The following is a 24,370-nucleotide window of genomic DNA, read 5'->3' as shown; positions in this document are numbered from 1 at the left end:
CTTATCGATAAGTAATCATAACGACTACCTGCCAAACCGCCATGTCGCACTTGCCTGTACCTCTACTTTTTCTAAGCTTAAGCTTAACTCCATTTTCGAAACTTTTTATTTTTATTTTTTAAACGGCTTTGCTTCTCGACCATTCTGAATAGGAAGGAAAATATATTTGGTACAATACGAAAATGTCAACGTCACCAGCAACACTTAGTGCAGCAGCCGACGACCGCAAGGCGCGACTTGCTAAGCTCAAGAACCTAAAGCGCAAACAACCCGCCGACGAGATCGCGCCTCCAGAATCAGAACGTTCAGCATCGCCACCTATACCGCCCGCATCTACATCCGTAGAAGAAGCCCAACAAACCGCGGAAACAGAAGAAGCTGTAGCGCGTCTTCACCTATCAGGCCGCAACTATGACCCCGAGACGAGAGGCCCGAAGCTAGGGTTCGAGGCGCCGCCGACACTCGGCATGGAAGGGCCAACGTTAGAGGAACAAGCGGCCGAGGTGGAGGCCGAGATCAAGCGGAAAGCTGCCGAGGACGCAAAAGATGACAAGGGCGTCGATCTGTTCAAGCTCCAACCAAAGAAACCGAACTGGGACCTTAAGAGGGATCTAGATAAGAAGCTGGAGATTCTCAACGTGCGCACAGACAATGCTATTGCGAGGCTGGTTAGGGAACGCATTTCAAATGCCCAGGACGTAGCGAAGAAGACGGCTAAGCCTGTGGAAAATGGGGACGAGGGAAGTGTGGAGGCAGCAGGCATGGATGGTGTTGCGTTAGTTGAGGGTGTACGGGTACGAGAGAGGGAGGAAGAGGAAGAGGAGCGGAGAGAGCGGGAAGATGAGGATAATGAATGAGGATATCGTAAGGAATTGAATTTGCATGGCTACGGCGTTTGGTTTACAGCATTGGCGAAAAGTGGACTCAATTACAATATATGTAAGCTTAAGTAGAACTGGGTTTTCCTTTTAACTTAATACTATGATACCCAATCTCAACGACTCGTGTTCATTGCCTGCGTAAGAGCTAGTCTCTTGGAGAAGGGGCTTAGACTGCGCTCGCGCTGCTCTCGACGCGGCGGTGCTCCCCCACGTCTTCGGTCGTTTCTATGAATAGGTGCTGGGTCCCGGCTTGCTTGTCTTTCGTAGTCTCGTGGTGGGCTTCTGTCACGCCTTCTGGGCTCATCTGGAGATCTGGAACGAAACTGTCGTCGTTCGCGTGGCGGCGGGGATCTGCTAGGACTTGAAGAATATCTTCTACGCCGATTGTTCGGAGACCTTTGTCTCGGGACTTCATCTTTTGCATCATGATGACTTCGTGCAGGGCTATCATCCCGTGTAGGGGATCTTGACCGCCTAGCAGATCCACCTAATGGGCTGTCATTTTTAGTTGAACTCCGAGGGTTTGGGTCGTCGCGCCGGTTATAGTCGCTGGCAGAGCTATATGAATCCCTTCGCACGCTATGATCATTCTCTCTCCTAGGAACATCTGGATGAGCCGCAGCGGGTTGCTGGGCTCGGGGTGGCGGTGAAGCGGACCGCCTCGTAGATATGGAAGACACAGAATCATAAGAAGCTGATCTCCTACGTTTCGGAGATTCGTCACCCGATTCATCTGCTTCTAGTTCCCGCTTCTTCGCTCTTTCGGCTTCTCTCTTGGCCAGTTCCTCATCAGCCACACCTTTCCTATAGAACTGTTAGTGGTGCCTAGGTTTAGTGTCTCTGGGTAATTCATACTGCTTCTGCAAGGCATCTGGAGTGTCACTAGCCAGCTTTGGAACAAGTTTCGGGTTGAAGAGTTGCTGTGTCCGAGACGGTCTTGAGACATAAGGCCGCTCTTGTGTTGTGGCTTTACATTCGTATGAGTAGTGACGTGCTAAAAATGTCAGTAGGATTCTTTAAGAGAACTGGATTAAATAGGACATATCTCTTTTAAGGCACTTTTGGCATTGTACACTTGTGGGAGTAGATTTTGGAGGACCTCGTCGATACATGGCTGTGAGGTAGACTGGTTCTTATGAGGGTGCGGTGGAAAGAGGAGGAAAGAGGAAGAGTCAGAATGACGGTCTGTGTTTGAAAAATGAACTGTGGGTTTGAATAGAATGAGATGGAATTGGTGTTTTATGAAATATTTTAATACAAGTGTATCATTCGTTTCCTTGACACACTGCGCAGCCCTTTGATGACATTGAAGGTTGGCTATCTGATGTCCTTGGATATATTAACTGGAGAGGTACATATTACCTAGGTATATATATAACTATTGTGGCGGTGCGAGCAGTTTCTCAGCCATGAATCCAAAGTTCCGTGCACCGTCCTACCTTATGTACATCTGAAACCTCAGGTTGAACATTGAAGATGGAATTTTGACAGGTACGTACTGTGTACTTTAGGTACATACATGTACTGAAAGGGAGTAAACCAGCCGCAGTCAGGGGAGAACGGCTCCTACCGGCAGCAGGCGGCAGGTAAACTGAGGCGCTAACTCGCTAACTAGCGCCTCCCCAAGATTTGTCCCAAAAGCCCTGCCCATTTTTAATGTTCCAATGTTCATCGACCGAGAACAGGCCCGACCTGGAAGAAATATTGAAACTTGATTTTACTTCACTTGGTTTTGGTCACGATCGATTTCCCCGATCTCCCAATCCGCAACGATTAAACCTCATTTACGTCCTTCGCATTTTGGAGTACGCGAGGACTTCACTGTCGCCCTTTTACCAACCGAAAAGGCTGAGTGCGACGGCGAACCAAATTTAGGAAGAGAGGAAAGGTTATATGGTAGCCTCATTCTCCTCTTGTTCGGTCACGGTCACGGTCACGCTATATCTAGACATCGGCACGGTTCGATCCACCTAAGAATATCGTCGGTCAGAAGAACACATTGGTGCCTGAGGTGGCTTACGACTCTACCCAAATACGGACATACCACCACCTGCGCATCATTTTAGATCTCTAATCTTTTGCGACCGAGTTGCCAGTACGAGCCATACTTCTACCCTCCATATTCTTCATAGGACTACATACGACTACATACAACTACATACAGATGTACGTGCAACCCAACTTTTCTCTATACACACAACATACATACCTATATATACTACCACTCAACTATTACATCGTCTTCAACCAATCCAATCCCCATTTAGTCCCAGTAACTGACCTAACTGATCCGGTCTGGGCCTAAGCCTACCAGTCCCCTTCTATTCTTTTCACACTCCCCCCCCCAATCCCGCATCCAACCCTGATCTTCCTTCCCATGCTGACGGCAGCCCTATTCTAGTCTCGACCACTCCCACCACCATTCTTCGGCACCTCACATATAGTTCATCATCGGTAGCTTGAGAATCTCAACACGGCCCTCTGCGCTCCAATACTCGAACCTTGGAACCTTCCGATACGATTTCGAGATACCCAGATCACAACAATGATTAGCCGTATTTCGTACTCCCCAAGGGCTGCTTTTGTTCATTTTCTTTCCTGATTTCCGGCTATTCTGACGTCGTCATACCGAAGCTATTGGTCCTCTCGATCGTTAAGTGTATTTGTTCGTTCAGGGCTCTGATCAGAACTTGCGAGATTGCCGTCGCCTTTCTTTCTGTCGTTATCGAGAACAAGTGATACGCCTTGCCTACCATACTCAGCTTTAAACGCGATCCGTACGAACTATGGCGACCGCACCCCCCGCGACCGCTGGTCCTAAAAAATTGTCCTTCGCCAAGGTATGACTACTCTGAGCTTCAGCTTCGGCTTCGGCTTCGGCTTCAGCTCTGCGCGTTGCTTTCCCTCCTGTCCTATCGATATTTAGCTGACAAGCAATCTAGGTGGTTGCGTCTAAACCTAAAGAAAATATGCCCGTTGTTTCGGCTCCTCGAGTTGCTGTACCAGCTATAGAACATCGCTCGCAGCCCGCTGTCGCTTCCACTACTCCAGTCGCGACGACTAAGAGTACCACAGCCACGTCTGGGAATAGTCCGGTAGCTGCCGCCAAGTCTCCTCTAGTTTCTAAAGAAAATGGTATAGCCGTTGCTCCGGTCAGTAGCGTGGTCGTTGATGGTACTAGACTTGCGCAAGGCGGGAAGACCGTGCATGCCTCTCTCTCTACTGCCAGCGCTTCGTCCACACCTAGTCTCGTTGTGAATGGCTCCTCGTCTTCCATAGGCGAAGCACGAACTAAGAACGACAATGGGGCGTCAGTATCGGATGACGCTTCGCAAAGGGCTGATTCTAATTCGGAGATGGGTACTAAAGCGCCCAGTATTGATGGGAAGAGTATTACTTCGGGGACTACATTTGCGCTTGATGAAAAGGAGTCCCTACGCCCGGATGACAGTGCTAGCGTGAAAGCGTCTGCAGAGGAGGACGAGTCCTTTTCAATAAGGGGTTCACTAATTGCTAACTCCCGGATTGGCTCTGAAGTAGCTCGTATTCATCGTCTTAGAATTGGCGATATGCCGGAGAGACGAATCGTCCAAATACTCCCCGAGTTGCAAGACAAAGGAATTGCCACCCCACAGAGCGGTGCTTCCAGTCAGCAGCCCCCAGTAGAGCAACCCCCGACACTGGGAATCGTGAATGGGTCGTCCGACGCCTTTACATCAATATACGGCCAGAACCCAGATGAAAAGCTTTTGGAAGCTATGCAATCCCCGAAAGATCGGATTTTCCTCCTGCGGTTAGAGCAGGACGTTATTAATTTTGTTCAGACCTCTAAGTAAGCATTGGTTCGACTCCTGCAACCCTTTAAGGTGCTAATGTTCGACCAGGGAGCCCTATATGGATCTTCCACCGAATAACTCGTTCTGTAGAATGTTAACCCACAAACTTGCTGACTATTATCACATGACGCATTCTTTCGAAGCCATCCAAGGTTCTGTTCGTATCTTTCGGACTCCTTTCTGCCGAGTTCCTCCCTCCTTGGCCAGTATCGTGGGCAACCCCCCCAATAGCAATACTACCACAACGCCTCCGCAACTCCTACCCAAGAAGATCATGCGGCGTGGCGAGGAAAATGGATCAGGACAAGCTAGTACCAGTCCATCCAAAGCAACCTCCGAAGTGGGAAGCGATGGCAAGGAAAAGTCGACTACGAAAGACAAGTAAGTATCCTAAATATTAAACGCAGATCCAGTGCTAACTATACGCCAGGCCTACTAGAGAGGAGCGCGAAGAGGCGTACAAACAAGCCCGAGAGAGGATTTTTGGCAGTTCGGACAAACCTGGAGAGTCTACACCAGGTGAGATACTTTATAGTCTACCAATTATGTTAGCAAGCCACTAACTAATTTTAGACAATGACGATGCGAATGGCATCTCTCGAGCAAGTTCTGTATCAGCAAAGGATAAGTCAAGCCTTGGGAAGAGAGGAAAGATGGGCAAGCAGCGAAGAGACGACTCTGAGAGCTTTGATTCCCGATCACAGTATCAACCGTATTACCATCCTCACCAACCTAATTGGACTACGCCTCATTATATCCCCATCGGGCACCCACAGTATAACAGTCCTGTCCAGCAGCCGTACCAAAGCCCGATACCCCAGGCTTATGCGCCGCCTCCGCAACCCTATCCTGCCATGATGCCTAACGGCGCATTTCCGCAGTACGGTAATATGCCAATGGTGGGTGTTCTCTCAACACGTTGTATACTCACGTAGCTAACCTTATCTAAAGTATCCTCCTCAGACGCAGGTCACTCCGCCACGGTACACTGCACCTAATGGCGCCGTGGGTACCTACGCTGGCCCGGTCCCAGTCCCGGTCCCAGTTCAAACCCCTCCGCCTCAACAATGGCAACCTAATTATACACAGGCTCCGCCACTAAGCCCGTATCAAAGCCGGGCTCCTCAACCTCAGACCCCGGGAAACCCAGGGCCAGTTGGTATCCCTTACGCATTCGGACAGCTTCCTGCGAATGCCAATCCGCATGATCCAAAGAGCCAGCATCCTATTCCGGGGAGCTACAATCGGCATGCATTTAATCCTAAAACCCAGTCCTTTGTCCCTGGCAATGGCATGGTGCAGGTCCAACCTCCGCTACCCCCTTATAATATGGGCGGGCACGGTAGCCCCCAGGTTGGTTCGCCTCATCTAGCCTATAGTGCATATAGCAGCTCTCCCGCTCCGCCTCAACCGTATATGGGTGGACCAGGCTACGGGATGAGTCGGCAAGGATCTAACAGCTCGTTGCCGGCTTATCACCCACCCCAGCCCCAGCACCTCCCTCAACATCCTCCAGTACATCTGCCCCAAGTGCCGGTTCAGATGCCCAACATCCCGAGCATTCCTCCGCCGACCGGACCAAACCAGACCTTTAGCCACTTACCTACCTACGGCAATCCGGCCACCCTGCCGCAAAAGCCACCCACTGGAATCTAGACGAAAACTCGCGCAAGGCAACACGTGCATGAAAAGTTAGCAAGCATTAGTGGTGTTTATTCTTTTCGGTGAGGACTTAAGACAGTTTTAAGGCGGATGGATAAAGGGAATCTTACAGAGACAACGACACCGGCGTAAATTGGCGGGTTGTTGTATTGGTATCATTGGCTGGCGTTCTGGCGCAGGGGAAAGCTTTTCACTGAAGACGTTGATGGTAGGATGGGATCTCATGGCCCCCCGTATCAGTGGGCATCGAAGTTGAAGGTGTCCGGTATTATTCCCATTCTGTTTTGAAGTAAAAGGGACGGACTCCTCTCTACAGTGACGGTAACTAGGTTACGAATACCTGGCATCGCAAGATATAGTATTTGCTTTTCAAGACGTAGAGTAAAGCAAGCAAGAAAGCAATATTACATTATTCTACCTCGAGTTTCGGTTATTCTACGAGTCAATATGGTTATGCATGTGATGATGTTTTGCCGTGCGGGGGAACAAATAATAATACCAGTGAGGAGTTTCAGAATCTTGTTTTTCATTGCTGCAATAGCGTTTCCCTTTCTAAATAAAGACTGAAGATACCCCTAAGTAACCGGACGCGAACGCCTAGGACGACGACTTGCGCATCTTTCACAAGTTGCTTCGCGACCCTTTTTTTCATCGCCCCTTGCCAATGCGTATGTGTTTGTATATGCGGTAGGTAGACGCCGCACTAACGGCCCCTTTTGATCCTACCACTGCCACTACTATCGTTCTTAGGACTATCCATGCTAGGTTTTCCCTTTTGCCACCGCCTCGCTTCTAACAATACTACCCGAGTACATGATAAGCCCAGCCCGTCGTAACGTAGGACTTACATCACATCTCGTCTATTCATTACTTGGCTTCTAGGTTTGGGGGCGTGTACGAGCTTCACTCGCCGTTCTCGCGAGGCTCACGCGGCTCTCGCTGGCCGCCGCCTCTGCCACCGCCACGACCACCTCTCTTGCCGCCTCGGCCTCTCTCGCCGCGTTCGCCCCTGCGGTCTCCACCCTCTTTGCCGTCGTCCTTGCCGTCGGTCTTACCGCCCTCGTCGGTGGCTAGTATGGCCGTGGCTAGGCGCTGGCTGAGGTCGATCTGGGTGCGGATGCTGTTGGCCAGGTAGCTGACCATGAGCACGTCCTGGATGTGGTTGTTGAAGTCGGACTCGACCCGCGTGGGGTCCACCTTGGGTGCGAGAGATAGCGCTCCCATCAGGTACTGGCCCAGAGCGTTGTTGGGCTCGTTTTCCTCGTCGATGACACCCCCTACGTAGTCGGATACCCGGTCGAGCAGATCCTGCGCGTGCTCCAGGCTGCGGGTCAGCGACTCGACGTCGGAGATGACGGGGGCGGCGCGCGCCTCGGTGTCCCGCGCGCTCGAGATCAGGTCGAGGGCAGAACGCTCGGCGTCGTTGTAGGCGATGCGGTGGGGCACCTGGATGAAGAGGCAGGACTCGGAAGCGCGCTCGGCATTGACGGCGATGGGGGCAGAGATGTAGGCGCGGGTGCGGACGGGGGTACCGGGCTCGGCGGAGACGGTGAGGTGGATGGCCGGGTGGGGGAAGGTGCCGGTCTCGGGGCTGGCAAAGAAGTTCTGGATGAGGGCGCTGAAGGAGTTGAGCTCGTGGGAGGTGGTGTACCAGCCGAGCAGGACCTCGCGGGGGTGGGCGCGCAGGTGCAGCGACAGCATGTTCTTCTGGTACTCAACGTCGACTTCGACCTGGTCCTCGTTCTCGGTATGGGGGATGGCGAACGACGACGCTACGATGGCCTCGCCGCCATCTTCGGACCGGGTACCGACCAGCGCGCCGATGACGCGGGAGGAGCTCGTCGGCGCGGGACGGATATCGCGGCGGGTGGCATGGTCGAGGACGGAAAGGATGGCCTGTTATTACTATTAGTTGGTACTAATAAGAAAAAAAGGAATATAGCCAAGAACAAAACAAGGCGGTAGGTAAGTGACATACTTGTGGTAGGATGTTAACGGAGAGCGGGGAAAGATGGCTTTGGAAATGCAAAGTCGTCGGTGCCAAAGGTCGCGCCAGATGAAGGAACGGTTCCGTATCCACGGCCATGATTGCGGTATTCTGGAGGCCGGATTTTTATTTTACGGAGGAGAGGTGGGTTGACGATAAGTATCGGAAGTTCGCTGTCTCTCAATCCAATTAATCGAAACTTTTTTTTATTTAATCCTTTTTTTTTTTCTTTTTTCGCTGGCGACGTTGTAATTTTCACGTTTCTGGGCGTAGTGGGGGTTCGCAGTGGGTTGTGGGCAAGGCTGAAGATTTGAGGGGGGGTGCGAAGATAAGGATTAAAAGTCTGGGTTTACAGGGGTGGGTTATTTACGTAGCGATTGGTGTGGAGCGTGGCAAGGATCCATAATGCGAGGCTTGCGTGCAAGAAATTCTGCAAGGCTGATGACTGTCGATTAGAATTTCCCTTACAGTTTAACCACCCTATGTATGAGATTTTCTTTAACGAATTATGCAACTTTAATTTTTTAACTTGATTTTATTTTTATTCTCGTTAAACTTATATTATGCGAGGTAAACCCAGAGGAGGCGCTCGCCGTGGAGGTGCTCCTAGAGGTAGAGGTAGAGGAAGGGGAATGAGTCGGGGAGGAAGTCGAGGAGGAGGACGCGGACGGGGGCGCGGAGGAGGTTTTAATGGGAAAAGAACGTTTGACAGCGCAAGGATCGTCGAGTCCGAGTAAGGCTTGTTTTTCATTTCTTTCTTTTTTTCATTTCAATGAAGAATTAATCATTAATACTTCTTATAGGGAATCAGAAGATGAAGTGTCTGAAGAAGAAGAACAGCTTCCATCAGATGAAGCATCCGAGAATGAAGGTTCTGGATCAGAAGATGAACAGGAGCAGGCGACTAGCCGACCTTACTTTGCGTTAATGCAAAGTTTATCTAAAGAACCATCAGCTCCAAGTGCCAAAAGAAGAAAACTTGACACTCAGTCTGAAGAAGTCGAGTCCAGTAAACTTAATCAAAACGAGGCCACTGCAACCGACGAAGATGAAGAACGGGACATCGATCATGTGGAGGAGGCGGAAGAGGGGCCAGAAAATGAGATGGAAACGGATGATGACGACGATGAAGATATTCCAGATTCATCCGACCCATTCGAGACTCACTTCGTCAACCCAGATCAGAACGAGGTGCAAAATCGTATAAAGGCCATTCAAAATAACGAGTATTCTCAGTCTCATTCTGAGAAGAATGGTTGGCGATTAATACGCAACTTTCCTGGAAAAGATATAGCCCAACCTGCAGCACTCCCGCCCCCTATACCCGGACCATCCAGCTTAAACCTCAAACATCGACTTGCTGAAACAGCCAACCGAAAACGGCCAACATTTGACAAGCTGGAGCAAGTTCTATATCCGTTGACATTCGCTTATAATGATATATTATTTTGTGGAAGGACTCCGAGAAATGCTGAAAACTTACGCCGGATGGCATGTCTTCATAGTGTCAATCATGTCTTCAAGTATGTATTTCTCGAATACCTTTTAGAGATATGGTTCACTAATGAAAATTCAGAACTCGAGATCGAGTCATCAAGAGCAATGCTAAACTAGCAAAGGACGCCGAAAACAGCGACTTTGAGCCGAGAGATCAGGGTTTCACGCGTCCGAAAGTACTGATGCTGCTTCCGACCCGGAACTCAGCCGTCAAGATGGTCAACATGATCTGTGCCCTGTGCGAACCGGAACAGCAGGAAAACAGGAAACGCTTCGACGATTCATACCTTGACAAGGACGCCAAGTTCACAGAGGACCGCCCAGAAGACTTCCGGGAGCTCTTCGAGGGGAACGACGACGACATGTTCCGCATCGGCATCAAGTTCACCCGGAAGACCATTAAATACTTTGCGCAGTTCTACAACTCGGACATCCTGATCGCGTCTCCGCTCGGCCTGCGCATGGCCATCGGATCTGAGGAAGACAAGAAGGTGGACTTCGACTTCCTAAGTTCCATCGAGGTCGTGGTCGTCGACCAGGCCGATGCTTTACTTATGCAGAACTGGGAGCACGTCGAGTACATCTTCGAGCACCTCAACCTCCAGCCGCGCGAGGCCCACGACTGCGACTTCAGCCGCGTCCGCGAGTGGTACCTCGACAAGCAGGCCCAGAACTTCCGACAGACACTCGTCTTATCAGCCTTCAACACGCCCGAGCTCGTCGAGCTGCATCGCCGTTTCGGTACCAACTGGGCCGGCCGCTTACGCGTGCAACCCGAAGCCTATCCCGGCGCTATCGAGGAGCTCGGTGTCAAGGCCAAGCAGACGTTCTCGCGGTTCGAAGCCCCCTCCGTAGCCGCCGAGCCCGACGCTAGGTTCGAGTACTTCACCAGCGCGGTCATACCGGCGCTGACGAAGCGCGCGAAGGGTCAGGACCTCAGCGGCACTCTGATATTCGTCCCGTCGTACCTCGACTTCGTGCGCGTGCGCAATTACTTCGCTACTTCCCCCGCCTGCGCGGGTCTCGCGTTCGCCGCAGTATCCGAGTACGCAGAGGTACCCGAGGCATCGCGCGCGCGGTCCCATTTCGCAAGCGGTCGGCACCAAGTCCTGCTGTACACGGAGCGCGCGCACCATTTCCGACGGTACGCGCTGCGGGGCGTCCGCCGGGTTGTTATGTACGGATTACCTGATAACCCGACTTTCTACAAGGAGATCGTGGGCGGGTATCTAGGGCGCAGCGAGAGGGAGTTGAAACTGGAACCGGGGAGGGGGACGGTGAGGGTTATGTTCTCGAGGTATGATCTTCTGAAACTGGAGAGGGTTGTTGGGTCTAAGAGGGTGGGCAGGATGATTAAGGAGAAGGGGGATACGTTTGATTTTGTATGAGAGATTAGTAACCTAGATAGGAGTTTATTCACAGGCGGGTTTTGAGCAGTGGGTTTGTGAATTGGGACTTTTCTTTTCTTTCTTTCTCTTTTCTTGTATGTGCTGCGGTTATGGTTATGGTACATAATTCGTACAACACCCCACGGCTTCTAACTTGAAGCACTCGAGGTCGGTAGTTTCAGTGTTCTTAGATTCCCACCCGTAATAGCAAGACCAGACCAAACCAAACTCTTCCACTTCCCCCCTCATAAAACCAACCACACCCTCTAACTAGCAGGAGCCTCCCCCTCACCCTGCGCACCAGCGCCCTTCCCACCCAACCGCAACCCCTCAACCCTCTTCACCATCTCGTCGAAGGCAGCCTGGCCGCCGGGCCGGAAGCGCGTGACTTTCTGGCGGTTGAGCAGGGTGAGGGCGTTGTGGGGGCGGCCCAGGCGCTGCTCGCGCGCAAAGGCAGCAGCCGTCATCGCGAACCGCAGATCCTTGGGCCCGTCGACTAGTTCGAGGATGGCCGAGTCGCCCTGGTCGTAGCGGGACTTGGGCTCCGTTCGCAGGACGCGCGTGTATCCGCCTGGCCGCGAGGCGTAGCGCTGGCGCAGCTCGCCGAAGAGTTTGGGGAGGAGGTTTTGGGGGGTCTGTGGTGGTGGTGGGGGTTAGTTATCAAGAGATTTCACTTTATTTTTTCTATATTTATATAAATCTGCTTCCGAGTTGGGATGTCATGTATAACTTGGTTTGTTGGTTGGTGTTGGGAGGGAAGAAGAAAAGGACTACCTACGAATAATATACCCGTAGCTTTCCGTCTGCTAGTCTCGTTGTTCCTCTTAGCGAGAGTAATGAGCTTTTCGGCGAGACGCTGTGTCTCTTTGGCCTTGGGCCATGTCGTTCGGACGGATTCGTGCTGGACGAGAGCCGTGACCAAGTTTCGCAGTAGGGCTTGTCGATGCGACGACTTCCGACTCAAGTGTCGGTACTTGACTAGACCACCCGCCATCCTTCGGCTCGACCGGGTGATTTGATCTCGGGTGGTGCAATTGGGGTTTTGTTGCGGCAAGGCAAGGCAAGGTGGGATGGTTTGAGTTGACGATTTGAGGTTCAAATTATTGACTGGGGTACAAAGTTACTTTGAATTTTTGGATCTTGGCACGGCCCGAGCTCTGGACCCACATACAAGGTACGTACCTCTACTCATCAGGGAATAGTACATGTAGCGTGACTTTCGTCATTCGTTAAACGTCAAATTCGATTTATTTCATATTCGATTTAATATTCGATTTAATATTCGATCTAATATTCGCATTGAACTTGGCTCTTTGGACAATCCTACAAGGGAGTTTGTCGAAGCTTACACTCGTTTCCCTTGATTTCACAAGTACAATACATCATTGGGTTTTTATAGCACCTGCGCCATAGCGCGCATATTAAACAGCTCAACATGGGCTTTACAACTGGATTCGTACGTTCTCATATGGCACCAAGTCTTAGAATAATAAACTAACAAGCTATCTCTTATATGAATAGACTGGAGGTGTAACTCTCACCCTCTCAGTAGCTTACCTAGGTGTACTAGCACACCAACGACACCGAGAGCGCCAAGCTGCCATCCTACGACAGCAGACTCGTCTAATATCCGGTATCATCGACCCTCTGCCGCCTGTCTTGCCACCCACAAGGGCCGAGCTTGCAGCAGCCGAGCGTGCCAATCTTATCGAGAGGGCTAAAGATCGTTGGAATGCTGAAATAGAAGGTGCTGTCCATTGGGCTCAGAACAAGGACTGGGAGGAGGTGCGAGAGAATGTCGAAATCGCTTTCGCTAGGCTCTGGGCTAGAGCATTTGGTGATGCCCAGAGACCTGGAGAGAAGGGTGAGGATGTGGCAGCAAGCGCAAAAGCAGTTGCAAATGAAAAACTAGACCAGGGCAAGGAGAAAGCCGCGAGTGTAGCTGCGGCGGCCAAGAGCGCATATGCGGATGCGAAGGCCAAGGGCTCTGAGGTGGTTGGACGTACAGAAGAAAAGGCCGAAGAGGCAAAGGGCTCATTCCTAGGCGGCTTAGCAAGGAGTATCTGGAAGAGCAAGGATGCAGCTGACAAGACGAAGTCGGCAGTAGTAGGAGGAGCTGAGCAAAATGGCGAAGAGCTCTCATCACAACTATCTACAGAGGAGAGGGCACTTAGCCAACGATATAAGGAGTCGACTGGACTTGAACAGAATCCGGAGGAGGTTCTAGCCGCAAGATATTCTTCGAACGGTCAGCAAGATCGATCACAACTAAAAGCCTTATAAGGGAGCTTATAAGGGAGAAAAAGCGAGCGAGTTCGAATCCCTGGCCTTCCTATTGTTCGTACAGCGTACAGCGTTCAGCGAGAAAAGCACTGGAGCCCCAAGTAGTAATGGATGTACTTATGTATTATACGAACTACGACTCCGCCTAGACGATTAATAGAATACTTAGATACCTACCTTATCTGCTTGTTGTTACCATGGAATCGTATTGGCAGATGGCGATGAAAGGCGGTAGAATCAGGCACCTCGACAACGGCAGTACGATTCACTCCGGCAACGCGTTAATAATTCACAAGCCCCTGATCATGGCAACGAGCCCTGCCCTATTATGAAATTCACCTTCCCCGCGCCAGTTTATTTTGCGTTCAATATTTACAATGTTGTCAACCAATTTGGCGCAATCACTTGCTCATCATTAACCTCTAAGCTTCTATCGCACGCCGTCTAGGATCTAGTTGACAAGGTAAGACGATGTATTTCTTACATAGAAAGTAACAAGAAACTGAATTCTTATTATAGAATGGGAGGTAATTCCTATGAGTCTTCGCCTCGCCGTGGTAGAAGTCGTCACAGAACCCGAAGACCTACTTCTGTCTCCGGGGACGACTCTGCTTCGCCCTCAAAGCACAAGAAACGAGGCCATTCTCATCCCGTCAAGCCCAATGTTCCCATACCTCGCATAAACATCCAGTCTCCTACACCTCCGCTCTCGGCCTCCAGCTCGGCGCATGATGAGATACGCCGCAATGAGCAAGCTCGCCGTATACGCCATTCTCACGCCCGCGAAACTCTCCGTCCTGCCGCCGACAATGGTAACAAGGACACCAAGGACAAAGATAAAGGAAAGGAAAAGAGCACAAGCAAGGACAGAGATAGAGACAACAGCAAGAGCCGTACTGGTCGCTGTACTCACATCCACCATCATCACTACCACGTCCACAACCACTATCATAAGTACTATATCAACAATGACAAGCAGGTGGGCGAACCTACTCATGACGTAAAGCATTCAATCTATGACCAGCCACCCTTCGACCAGTCGGATCCTCGAGCAGCTATGAAGTATCAAGAGGAGCACCATCGAAAGCACGTAGAGCAGCACCAAGACCGAGAACAGCAACGCGAGCAGGAACAAAAGCAATCCCAGCCCTCCCACCATCGTCGCAACAGCAATAGCGTGAGCAACCCTGGTCCCTCACAGCAACGCCCTCATCAGAGCACCCGTTCCCGCTCGACAGCCACGCGAATTCCAGGACCGCTTCGATATCCGTCTCGTCCCCCTCCGCCCGATTCTCACTTCGGTGCTGTCGCCGCAGAGCCCGCCGAAGAGTGGATTCCCCAATCATTCACCTCCCCCGCCATCTTCACATCCCCGCACCGCACAAGCATACAGCAAGACGTAAGAAACACCATGGACCAAGCCGACACGTACAGCGCCACAGCCCTCGTCAACGCAGACGAAGAAGCAAGCGCCATTGTGCAGGCCAACTCCCCTCGCTCCTGGACCTCGAGCCCCAGCTCAAGCCGGGCCTCCATCTCCACGCTGACCACCATCTCGCGCGGCGTAGTCTACAACAGACGTGGACGCCGGGAGTCTTACGAGTATGAATCAGACTCGGGGTCTGTGCGGAGGAAGTCGAAGAAAGGGGGTTTTCGCGCGTGGGTCTCGCGACATCTGCGGGACTAAGTAGGGGAGCTTGTTCCGGTGCTTATGAGTGCGGAGCTGGGAGGAGAAGGGGGAGGGAAGAGATTGCCTATGAATACGCGAGGAAGATGTGAAAGAGAAGAAGGGAGGATTGGCAGTGAACAAGTGCAGATATATATATCTCTGCGTGTACCAATGAATAGGAGTCGAGACTCGGAACTAAGCAGCACGCACACACAGTATGACGGGACTATAGCCCAACTAGCAGCCGTGATGTACATGTTACGAGATAAATATGAGCATAAGAACGATTATGACAAGAATGTATTTGCGAATAAAGGAAGAGAGAAGCAAGTAATCACCACCATTACGCTAAGCTAATCCCCCTTCCTGACCTGTTTATTAGTTTTATTTCTTTCCCTTTCCTTTCTTCCTATCTTTGCACCGTCAGCCAACCAGCAGAAGACATGTTATTCCCATTCATATTCATTCGTGTACAATATGTGTCGGTTTCTTGTCGTATCGTCCCCTACCTACCTAGGTAGATAGCTGCCTACATAGATATCTAAACAAGCTAATTGCTATTTTCCAATCTTTTAGATAATGGCGGATAGTACATAAACGTAAAACGAAGAAATATATCCAACTAACTGTATAGGTAGGTACCTGTGCCTATACTACACATGAGCATAGGGGCACACTTCAAAATATTATTTGCCCTTAGGGGAGTCACCTCGTAGGAGTTTCAAGACCGGTTTAAGGAGCAGATGATCGGGTCATCGAGATGACACAGCAAGTATGAAGTCATTGGCAAGGACTGTATCCATATAAACTACAAATTAATATATACTAGAACGTAGCACTATACATGTCACTTTAGAACAATTGATGTACAACAATATTCACTCCATCCAGGCCAACAAATCCTCGTTCACTAAATGTAGCCAGTTCTCATTTCGCTGCAACATATCCAAGACTAGGTACATATTATAGCATCTAAACAAGATATCTCAATCAATGATCCCCCTTCACCATTCTTCGTATTACGTTCCCCCACTCAACCTCTGCTAGCAACGCAAACGAGTAGAAGAACGTATGGTATCCTCTAAATAGCCCTTCTGAATAACTGGCCAACCAACTTGTCAAGATAACTAGTAAAATAAAAAGAGCAACCACCCAATGTCGATGACAGATATACGCGTAAGATATCTGTAACAAAATCGGATAGTGATTCCGCCATTGTAGAATACGATTTTAAAGCCTGCCGCCCTTCATCCCAGCTCTATATTCCGTAGGAAGCGCCCAATGTTTTGAAATGAAATACCAAGTTTATACACGGAAGATTCGAATGTAAAGGTAAATTTGATTAATATGCGGTAGATTTCTTGCGGCGTTCGAACATCCGGGAGAATCCACTGCTCTTGCTTTCGTTCTGGGTAGGAGGCGACATCACGGGCTGTGGTGGTGGCTCGGAATCGCGTAGGAAGCTAGCGAGGTCCGACGTACGGGTGTTGGCGGAAACGGCATCCCGTGCTTCGAATTTCTTCATCGGAACACGACCCATCGAGCTACTGGGAGCGGTTGGTGGTGGTCTGGGATTGCTCCCAAACTTGTCTGCCGAAGTTGGGATGACAATAGGCGTATAGCCTTTGCTAGTGCCAGCTCGACTACTGAGAGACCTCGAATCGGCCCCAAATACTCTAGGGTTTGAAGCTGATCTGATAGAGCTCCCGCCCGATCTCAGACGTGCGATCAAATTTGGCGCACTGGATTTTTTCTTCGGGATAGCAACGGGTTGAGGCATTGGTTCGGGGGGAGGGGGGTAACTGTTGAGGAAATCGATCAAGCTTTCTTCCTTCTTCGGCTTTGGTTGGGGCATTATATCTAATTCTTCATCTTCTTCGTCGCTAAAATCAATGGCATAAGGGTCACGGACTCGTCGTTGTGTCCGCTTTGGCATCATATCGTCATCATCAAAGTTATTGCTAGAGTACTGCTGTACCTTGCTCACTTTGCTCAAGAGTGCGCTTTGGGAATTCATCGACGACGGAGCTGAAGCCTCCGTAACATTCGTTGATGCCTCGCTATTTCGAATATTTGGAATCACCGCATCGATTGCCTTGCCTCCTACAGCGCCAGCCATCTGCAATTGGTCAGAGTCCATGGTACTCCGGAAAGGGGCAACGTGACGAGGAATCCGGGGGTTATTTGCATTGGTGCTCGGCGGTCCTCGTCGAATAAAATCGATAAGATCTGAGTTTTCGCTACCGGGGTTAACTGTAGCATCCCTAGCTTGGAAGTGGGATCGGTTGCTTAAACCGGTGTGCCGGCTATCGATACTCGCACTCTTTTTCACGTGAGTAGGACCCCTAGGAGCCCGGATAGTCGAAATCGAAGCCGCGTGTCCTCTGCTATGCTGAACGCTGCGCTCGACAGGAGGTCCTGTTGATCGAATAAAATTGGCAAAATCTTGCAACGATTCCCCAGGGACTCGCGCCTCCCTCGCTTGCGCGGCCATACCTGATCGACTTTTCGGCGGAACAGGAGCGGGTGCACTCGAGATCACTTCGGAGAATTTCCCGGTAAAAGGGATGTCCGTAGGAGGATGAGAACCTAGAGGATTCGAACCGAGATTAGTCTGTTTCGTAAAGGATGCAGTCCTCTTCATAGATGAGGATCGTGAGCGCTCAGCATGTCTAGTGTCCTCGCCCCTTTGGAACCTATTAGGTTTAGGACTTCCAGTGTGCTGAGATGAACTAGACTATATATTCTATTAGATTGGGCTGCATGGCAAGGGGATTGGAGACTTACGTCAATATCACGCATGTTTTCTGGAGTGAGGGTATACTGCAAGGTTTCCTGGCTGTGGATTAGCTGCTCAAAATCGCGAGCTCTATCCTCGGAGCGCCGAGAGCTTCCGTCCTCAGAGGTACGGACGGGTTTGAATTTAGCGGACGTGGAAGAAGGCGAGTCGCTTGGCATAGGGCGCGACATCTTTGGTGATTCCGGCGTACCACGCCGGGCAGGTATATTTGACGCAGTATCGTTGGAGCTCGACCGTCCATAAACGGGTCGGCTTGTACTCCTCTCGAGCAGCGTTGGCATTGGCGGGTTCCTCGATGATTTCAAGGGAGCCACAGGCTTTTCCTCCAAAGGCGGTTCTGTTGTGGGACCACTCAGAATAGACACCTTAGTGGGGATAGTCGCTGCAAGTTCGTATACTGCTTGGGAGTGGACGCTTCTCAAAGGACTAGGATTCCGGGCAGGTTGGACTGCCCCGGAACTGGTTTCCTGAGAATCGTCGAATGACCGCTGAAGGATAACGGTATGCTTCTTTTCAGGTGGTGCTCCCGAATCATTTTCCTCGACAATGGGAGGAGTAGAAATTCTACGAGCAACCAAGGCAGGGTCCTGGAAATCCATAGAACTCGCTCGCGAGCCAGCCGTCGGGCTACGAGGGCTCTGCACCTCAATAATTCGTACCGACCGTATGCTGTTCGTTCTTACAGGCATAAGAGGAGTAGGCTTGCCAGAGTCTGAGGTAGAAGGAGAGGAACTTCTTCCTCCAATAGAAATTCTTGATGAGGTTAATATTTCAGGCTCTTCAGTAAACTCCTCAATTTCGTCCTCTTCAATCTCAGTTAGCGGGACAATGCTACTAGTCCTCGTTGATATCGCAGGTGTAATGTCGTTATTGACTACTGGAATCAGCCCATCTGGGATAGCTTTCTGCTCCAACTTTTGGTTAGGTTGCTCGTTCTCATTAACGTCGTCATATCTGGTATCCTTTGTAGAAACGCCATCAATTGTCTTCCCCTCATCTTTGCTTGTATCTTTGTGAGGCTGGGTTTCAATTTCGCGACTAGCGCCTGGAGTGGAACGATACCGGGGGCGTTTCCGAGAAGGAAGAGACCGTACGCGCCGAATTGATGAATTTTCCAGCGAAGCTCGAAGAGACGCTAGCCTGCCCTTTGTTGATGAAGACAATATGATCAGACTCTTCGGCCGGCCAATATCCTTTTCCTCCTCACTTTCCTCATCGCTATATATAGCCTCAACATCGCTATCCGGCAGAGGTACTTCAGCCGGATCCACCTTCGGAATTGACTTCGGATTAGACTTCTGATCTGTTTTCTCACCGGCCGCCTCGCCATCTTGCTCTTCCTGTACATCAAGCGCAGGGTCCGAATCTCTGGGTGTCCGAAGCAACTGCACGTAGTCTGTTGCAGCGCTCCCGCGTCGCTGGTTGGCCACCCCCGAAGTACTCGAGGAACTACGCGAGAAAGGGCGAGAATAGTTAGGCTCTCCGGGCGACCGAATCCTCTTCTTCCAAGCACGCCAAAGTCGGCCGAGAGTTCGATCCAACGCAACACGCTCCATGTCTAATTCCTCAACAACAAGACGTTCAAATAATCCACCGCGTACTCGCGTCCCTTCTTTCAACTCTTTCTCGTACTTGACACGTAGTCGGTTAAAAGCCGCTTGCCCGGCTATGACGAGAACCTGCTCACCCATAAATTCTAGAATCGAGGTCAAGAAAATAGCAACTGCCGGAGATACAACGTCGGACATGATGTCATCCGACTCGCCTCTGAGATGTTCTTGTTCCATATAGTAGTCTTCGTCTTCTTCCTCCATATCACCCAAGGACGAATAAACCATACATCGTAGTCTCGTTCTTTTCCACACTAGCTCTAGATCCCAATCGGCAGGTACCTCAGTATTTGGAGATTGTACTAGATCTTCAATTTCACCACCACCTAGGTATTCTCGAAGCTCTTCGTCGGCGTTGTTGATAGCATCTTTAGCAAGTTTCGGTTTTAGTACTTCGCTGACGGCCGGCCGCAGCGCCGATAGTGAAGTGGACTTCGCGACAGAGATTATGTTGAACAAGAGCTGATCGACAAAATTATTGGCGAGCTGAAGAGCGCCTGGTGAAACTAAGGCAGTCTCTTCCGAAGGCTCAATTCCCATCTGATCGTACCATATCTCAGAATGGCTGTCATGATCATTAGTGACGATTTGCGAAGCAGCAGACGCAGCGATGAACACCGCCTCGGGCGACACAGAGAGAGGGGGAGACATCATGTTGTGGCCAGTCGTAGAGGGACGGTCGCTCGAGATACTCTGGGTTCTAGAACGAACATGTCGCGATGAATTCGTGACAGCAACTGAGGAAGAGCTCGACATGGTGGAATCGTGTGATTGGAAGGTCTCAATCGGAATGTCCGTTGTAACGGCAGACCCCGGGAGGTCGCCCTGACTGGGATGTGACGACAGGTTGAAATGAAGGGTTGCAGACTCGCTGTCTGCAAAAAAGGCCCTAGCGGGTTAAAACACAATATTCGAATTATCGAGCGGTAAAAGCTGTAATAATAAAATATTAATGGTAAATTCTCAAGGGAAAAAAATAGTTTGTAGGAAGGATTGCACTGAAACGGTGGTCGAAGAGAGAGTACGAAGATCACTAGTAAATAGAACGAATGGAAGCTCGCAGGTGAAACATTCCGCGGGGAGACTGGGGAAACCTAAGCGAGCCAAAATTTGGGTGAAAGCATGTTACAAATGGAAACTGTCTCTAGCTTGAGACTTTGGTTCTTCATGAGTCAAGGGTCGTGACAAGACATGTTAGACAACTAGTCAAGAAACGAAAAGAGAACGGATAGGAGTCTTAGTGAGGCCCTAGATCATCAGTGTGATGACATGTAATGTGATGAGAATCAACGTAATCAATTGGGATGGATGGATGAGTAATTTAGATGGTTAGATGGCCACTGGACCATAAGAAGTGATAATTCCCCGGAGACCGCACAGCCAATTTTCTTTGATGGTGCTTCCCCTATTCCGTGAAAAACAGTAGAATGAGGCATCAGAGATGAAAGCTAGCCCCTGTCGACAAGGGGGTTCACATGTGGAAGTGAAAAGAGTAGATCAAGTAGATAATAATACCAGATCTTACGATCCGTGTATCTGCAAGAGCTTCCGATGAAGACAATTAAAAGAAGCAAAACATAGTAATTGGCAGACATAAAATCGGCCAACGTACCCTAATATTGATTAGAAAGAAGCGAAAGCGCCACCGGGTAGCTTGGAGATTTCTTCTAGGGTTTTTCGAGTAGAAGTGAAATATTCTAATATGTTAAGATATCATGTTTTTTTTTTTCGTTGCGAAGGCGGGAAGACTAATGACGTTTGTCGGGTGTCTAATATCGGCAATCATCGAGCTACGTGATAAGAAGAGTCGGGCGGATGTTGGAGAAGGAAAACATGAGCAGATGACGGAGGGAGAGGAAGAAAATACAGACAGATAGAATAAAATGGTGTTCTACTTTTAGCTTGCCGGCAACGCGCCAGCGTAGGAATTGGAATTAAAATACATTTAAGTAACCTTCGAACGGTTTTGCGACTGCGACTGCGACTGCGACTTCCATTACAAGCTACTATGGATGGATGGAAGGCAGGGTACATCCCACCTTGCGAAGTACGGATACCACCTACCCCTGTCTTTCATTACCCACATAGGTACCTCATAATGTAGACTGGGTATAATCTGGGCTGTAGTTCATACCTTCGGTAGCACATCACTGCACATCGCCCCATATAAGCCGGGGCTACGAGAACGTAATGGAGCTAATTTACAGCTACCTAATTCCCTAAGCCGAGCTAAGCTCGGATAAGTTTAGTCTTGGCCCCTGTCGATGTTTGAATGTGTTTGCGTGCAGCTCGCTCCGGGGGGGAAAAACCTAACTTAGGTTATATATGCACCCCTGAACTAGGATCCCAATCTTCAAAAAGGTATTGAAGCATTCTAGGCCTGTAATGCACATCAGAACGTGCAGGATGTAAATCTATACCTATCTTTAGGCCTTCCCAATAGGTATCATTATCGGTATTCAAGATACACTAGTTACACATTCGATTTCTTCGTTATTATTTTCGATATATGATAGGTAAACATGAACATGAGCAAAACAACTCGATCCGGATAGGCTCCCATAAGGTTTGCGATGACAAGTATACAGATGTTTCAAAAGATGAGCCTCGGAGATTTATCGCGTACGTAAACGTGCTACGGGTAACACGTCCACGAAATGTTTCCCCTTCGCTCCGATGGGAGGGGCCTCCCCCCCAACTTATAAGTCTCCGTACATCAAGCAAGGTGTCACGTCACAACTTACAAGTTATAAAGTTTCTAAACATCGAAAAGAGCCGTCCATCAATAGTGTTTTTAGAATTAGCTACCAGCAGCCCGAAACGAAGATGGCATTAAGGGTGGCAGACGAACAGAAACGCGCGAAATTTGATATTGCTCAAGGAATGGCGTAACCCACAGCGGAGGCCATGATCTCGTGGGTCCTGTCTGGGAAGTGGATGAACCTACATAGGTATGTAGTACCTGTGCCTATTCATACAAAATAATATCTTACAAAACAGGTAATTAATACGTAGGTACATAACATCTCGGCTGCGCCGTTGGTAAATCAAAAAAAGGCATCAATCAAAACCTACATCACGGTCTTTGAAGTGGTGAGTTATAATATCGCACTGGGGTGAGATAATAACTGCATTAGGGGCTGCGCCATCGTCAAACATATACAGAATGCAACAGAGGTATTCTTGAAGGCACAGTCAGACATCTAATGATGGTTTTACGAAATTGAGGGGGCTAAAGAAACGAGATAGCCTTGTGTTTCTCGACTAATATCCTTTGAACGATATTATTCCTTTCTATATTAGTTCTACAGTCTATTGGCGTCACGGCATCTAGAACGCCACAAAAATAAGATGTGGAAGGATAGGCTCTTAAAGCTCCAAGCTCCGTCTAAGGTTTCGTAGGATGTAGGATTCTAATGCTGGCCCGGTTTTTCAAAACATGTCTCTTGACGCAACCCCGGAGCCTGCTGACTGCAACCCATCTGACGTGCAGCCGACCATATATCGGCTGTGATATTTATGTCCACCGCGTGCTACAGGTTTGCCGATCTAGAATACCTAGCGAGCAGGATTCGCTGAATCCTTCACCGCAAGGTATACTTGCATTTGAATTATCCATCCTACCATCGAGGACAATATACATAGTAGTAAAATGATAAGTCGCATACTTTCGGTCCGTCTTAATGGGTACGTGCTATTTATTCAGACAACAAACGCGTGCCATCCATGTTCACTCGTAGAATTGAAGCATCTTAAGCCGAGAATAATGGCAGGCTTCCGGTACGATCTTCCCGATAGGCTTAAGTGTTACCATAAATATAGGGTAGTACGGTAAGATTTAAAGCGCACGGCCACCGAACCATCCGAGTCATATTCACTTCTTGATGAACTATCCCCATTATCTAATAATCGGTCATTAATCCATCTTCAGATGGAGGCTGCTTATTGCAGCGTAACATTCTCAATCCTTCCAAGCCACCGTTCTGCACTTTGCCACAAAAACTAACGGATGCTTACTGCATTGAAGGTGTGTTGCCGACTGCTATGAGTTGGGGCAAACTCCAAGATGTCGACTGTCCTTCACAACCACGTAAGATCTACGATACGCTGTGCCCGACTGATCTACGTATATCCCGAGTGTCGGTCCCAACTATGGTGATAATTCTATATGTTTCGCACACAATGATACATAACGTTCCTTTATCTCATAGTTGGGGGTTAGATGCCATATAAATATCAAGAATGTCAACCTTGGAAGAATAATGATAGCAAGGCTGTTGAACGCCGTAACCCGCTGTCCGGCTAGTACCCTGACACGGACAGACACACTTCGTAAGCAGCCGGGCCGGGCACTTACGCAAGCTTCCTACCGATCCGACCGATCCGCTTCGGAGATGCGCATATACCAACCAATGAGTGCATACCAACCTCCAAAAGCCTGTGATCCTTTCGAGGCTTACGATATAGGTGGTCTGACAGTTCTCTTTTCCCAGAAACCTGGTAACTAAAGCACCTTACCCAGAGAAACTCTCAAGTATCTGCCTGGTCACTGTTACACCAGATACACATTTTAAATAGCGTCGTATGATTACCTAAGAAATAAAGAATACCGATAGTAATGTATCCTAAGTTAACTGTTAAATAGTGGTCATGTTAAGCCTACCTAGTATATTCTCGATCACTTTATAAGGTTTCTATTCAAGCACCATTACTCTACTAACCAGTATATTATTACTTTTATAGAGAAAATATCTTCT

The 24,370-nt window shown here is 49.5% G+C and overlaps 9 protein-coding genes across 9 annotated transcripts; 5 read left to right on the top strand and 4 right to left on the bottom strand.

Annotated features, from left to right (window-relative positions):
• Positions 1–41: 41 nt before the first annotated feature.
• F4817DRAFT_314164 (cwf18 pre-mRNA splicing factor-domain-containing protein) lies at positions 42–857 on the top strand (the record flags this gene model as incomplete). Its single annotated transcript, XM_049300361.1, has 2 exons — positions 42–56; positions 153–857. The coding sequence occupies 2 exons, from the start codon at positions 42–44 to the stop codon at positions 855–857; spliced, it is 720 nt and encodes a 239-aa protein (XP_049160958.1).
• A 107-nt stretch (positions 858–964) lies between these two features.
• Positions 965–2,208, bottom strand: F4817DRAFT_332153 (zinc knuckle-domain-containing protein). Its single transcript, XM_049302620.1, has 3 exons — positions 1,927–2,208; positions 1,737–1,872; positions 965–1,685 (listed from the first exon to the last, which is right to left on the bottom strand). Exons 1-3 carry the CDS (start codon positions 1,991–1,993, stop codon positions 995–997), a joined length of 894 nt encoding a protein of 297 aa, XP_049160957.1. The 5' UTR covers positions 1,994–2,208; the 3' UTR covers positions 965–994.
• Positions 2,209–3,614: 1,406 nt separating this feature from the next.
• F4817DRAFT_44426 (uncharacterized protein) lies at positions 3,615–6,849 on the top strand. The gene is made up of 6 exons (XM_049307478.1): positions 3,615–3,721; positions 3,816–4,713; positions 4,766–5,098; positions 5,148–5,236; positions 5,291–5,616; positions 5,669–6,849. The coding sequence occupies exons 2-6, from the start codon at positions 3,851–3,853 to the stop codon at positions 6,371–6,373; spliced, it is 2,316 nt and encodes a 771-aa protein (XP_049160956.1). The 5' UTR covers positions 3,615–3,721; positions 3,816–3,850; the 3' UTR covers positions 6,374–6,849.
• Position 6,850: 1 nt separating this feature from the next.
• On the bottom strand, positions 6,851–8,662 carry F4817DRAFT_44404 (Mov34-domain-containing protein). The gene is made up of 2 exons (XM_049307477.1): positions 8,358–8,662; positions 6,851–8,275 (listed from the first exon to the last, which is right to left on the bottom strand). The coding sequence occupies exons 1-2, from the start codon at positions 8,463–8,465 to the stop codon at positions 7,283–7,285; spliced, it is 1,101 nt and encodes a 366-aa protein (XP_049160955.1). The 5' UTR covers positions 8,466–8,662; the 3' UTR covers positions 6,851–7,282.
• Positions 8,663–8,808: 146 nt separating this feature from the next.
• On the top strand, positions 8,809–11,384 carry F4817DRAFT_44373 (DUF1253-domain-containing protein). The gene is made up of 3 exons (XM_049307476.1): positions 8,809–9,099; positions 9,170–9,889; positions 9,943–11,384. Exons 1-3 carry the CDS (start codon positions 8,930–8,932, stop codon positions 11,249–11,251), a joined length of 2,199 nt encoding a protein of 732 aa, XP_049160954.1. The 5' UTR covers positions 8,809–8,929; the 3' UTR covers positions 11,252–11,384.
• F4817DRAFT_44363 (ribosomal protein L17) lies at positions 11,385–12,426 on the bottom strand. The gene is made up of 2 exons (XM_049307475.1): positions 12,030–12,426; positions 11,385–11,886 (listed from the first exon to the last, which is right to left on the bottom strand). The coding sequence occupies exons 1-2, from the start codon at positions 12,243–12,245 to the stop codon at positions 11,518–11,520; spliced, it is 585 nt and encodes a 194-aa protein (XP_049160953.1). The 5' UTR covers positions 12,246–12,426; the 3' UTR covers positions 11,385–11,517.
• Positions 12,427–12,686: 260 nt separating this feature from the next.
• On the top strand, positions 12,687–13,534 carry F4817DRAFT_357591 (uncharacterized protein; the record flags this gene model as incomplete). The annotated part of the gene is made up of 2 exons (XM_049305939.1): positions 12,687–12,707; positions 12,773–13,534. 2 exons carry the CDS (start codon positions 12,687–12,689, stop codon positions 13,532–13,534), a joined length of 783 nt encoding a protein of 260 aa, XP_049160952.1.
• A 232-nt stretch (positions 13,535–13,766) lies between these two features.
• F4817DRAFT_44361 (uncharacterized protein) lies at positions 13,767–15,735 on the top strand. Its single transcript, XM_049307474.1, has 2 exons — positions 13,767–13,997; positions 14,054–15,735. The coding sequence occupies exon 2, from the start codon at positions 14,055–14,057 to the stop codon at positions 15,219–15,221; it is 1,167 nt and encodes a 388-aa protein (XP_049160951.1). The 5' UTR covers positions 13,767–13,997; position 14,054; the 3' UTR covers positions 15,222–15,735.
• A 269-nt stretch (positions 15,736–16,004) lies between these two features.
• Positions 16,005–20,542, bottom strand: F4817DRAFT_44334 (uncharacterized protein). Its single transcript, XM_049307473.1, has 2 exons — positions 17,991–20,542; positions 16,005–17,940 (listed from the first exon to the last, which is right to left on the bottom strand). The coding sequence occupies exons 1-2, from the start codon at positions 20,367–20,369 to the stop codon at positions 16,546–16,548; spliced, it is 3,774 nt and encodes a 1,257-aa protein (XP_049160950.1). The 5' UTR covers positions 20,370–20,542; the 3' UTR covers positions 16,005–16,545.
• Positions 20,543–24,370: the final 3,828 nt, after the last annotated feature.

This window comes from Daldinia loculata, assembly GCF_022478755.1.
Source record: "Daldinia loculata strain CBS 113971 unplaced genomic scaffold F4817scaffold_13, whole genome shotgun sequence".
NCBI classification, from domain to species: Eukaryota; Fungi; Ascomycota; class Sordariomycetes; order Xylariales; family Hypoxylaceae; genus Daldinia; species Daldinia loculata.
This window is presented reverse-complemented; position numbering and strand designations above follow the sequence as displayed.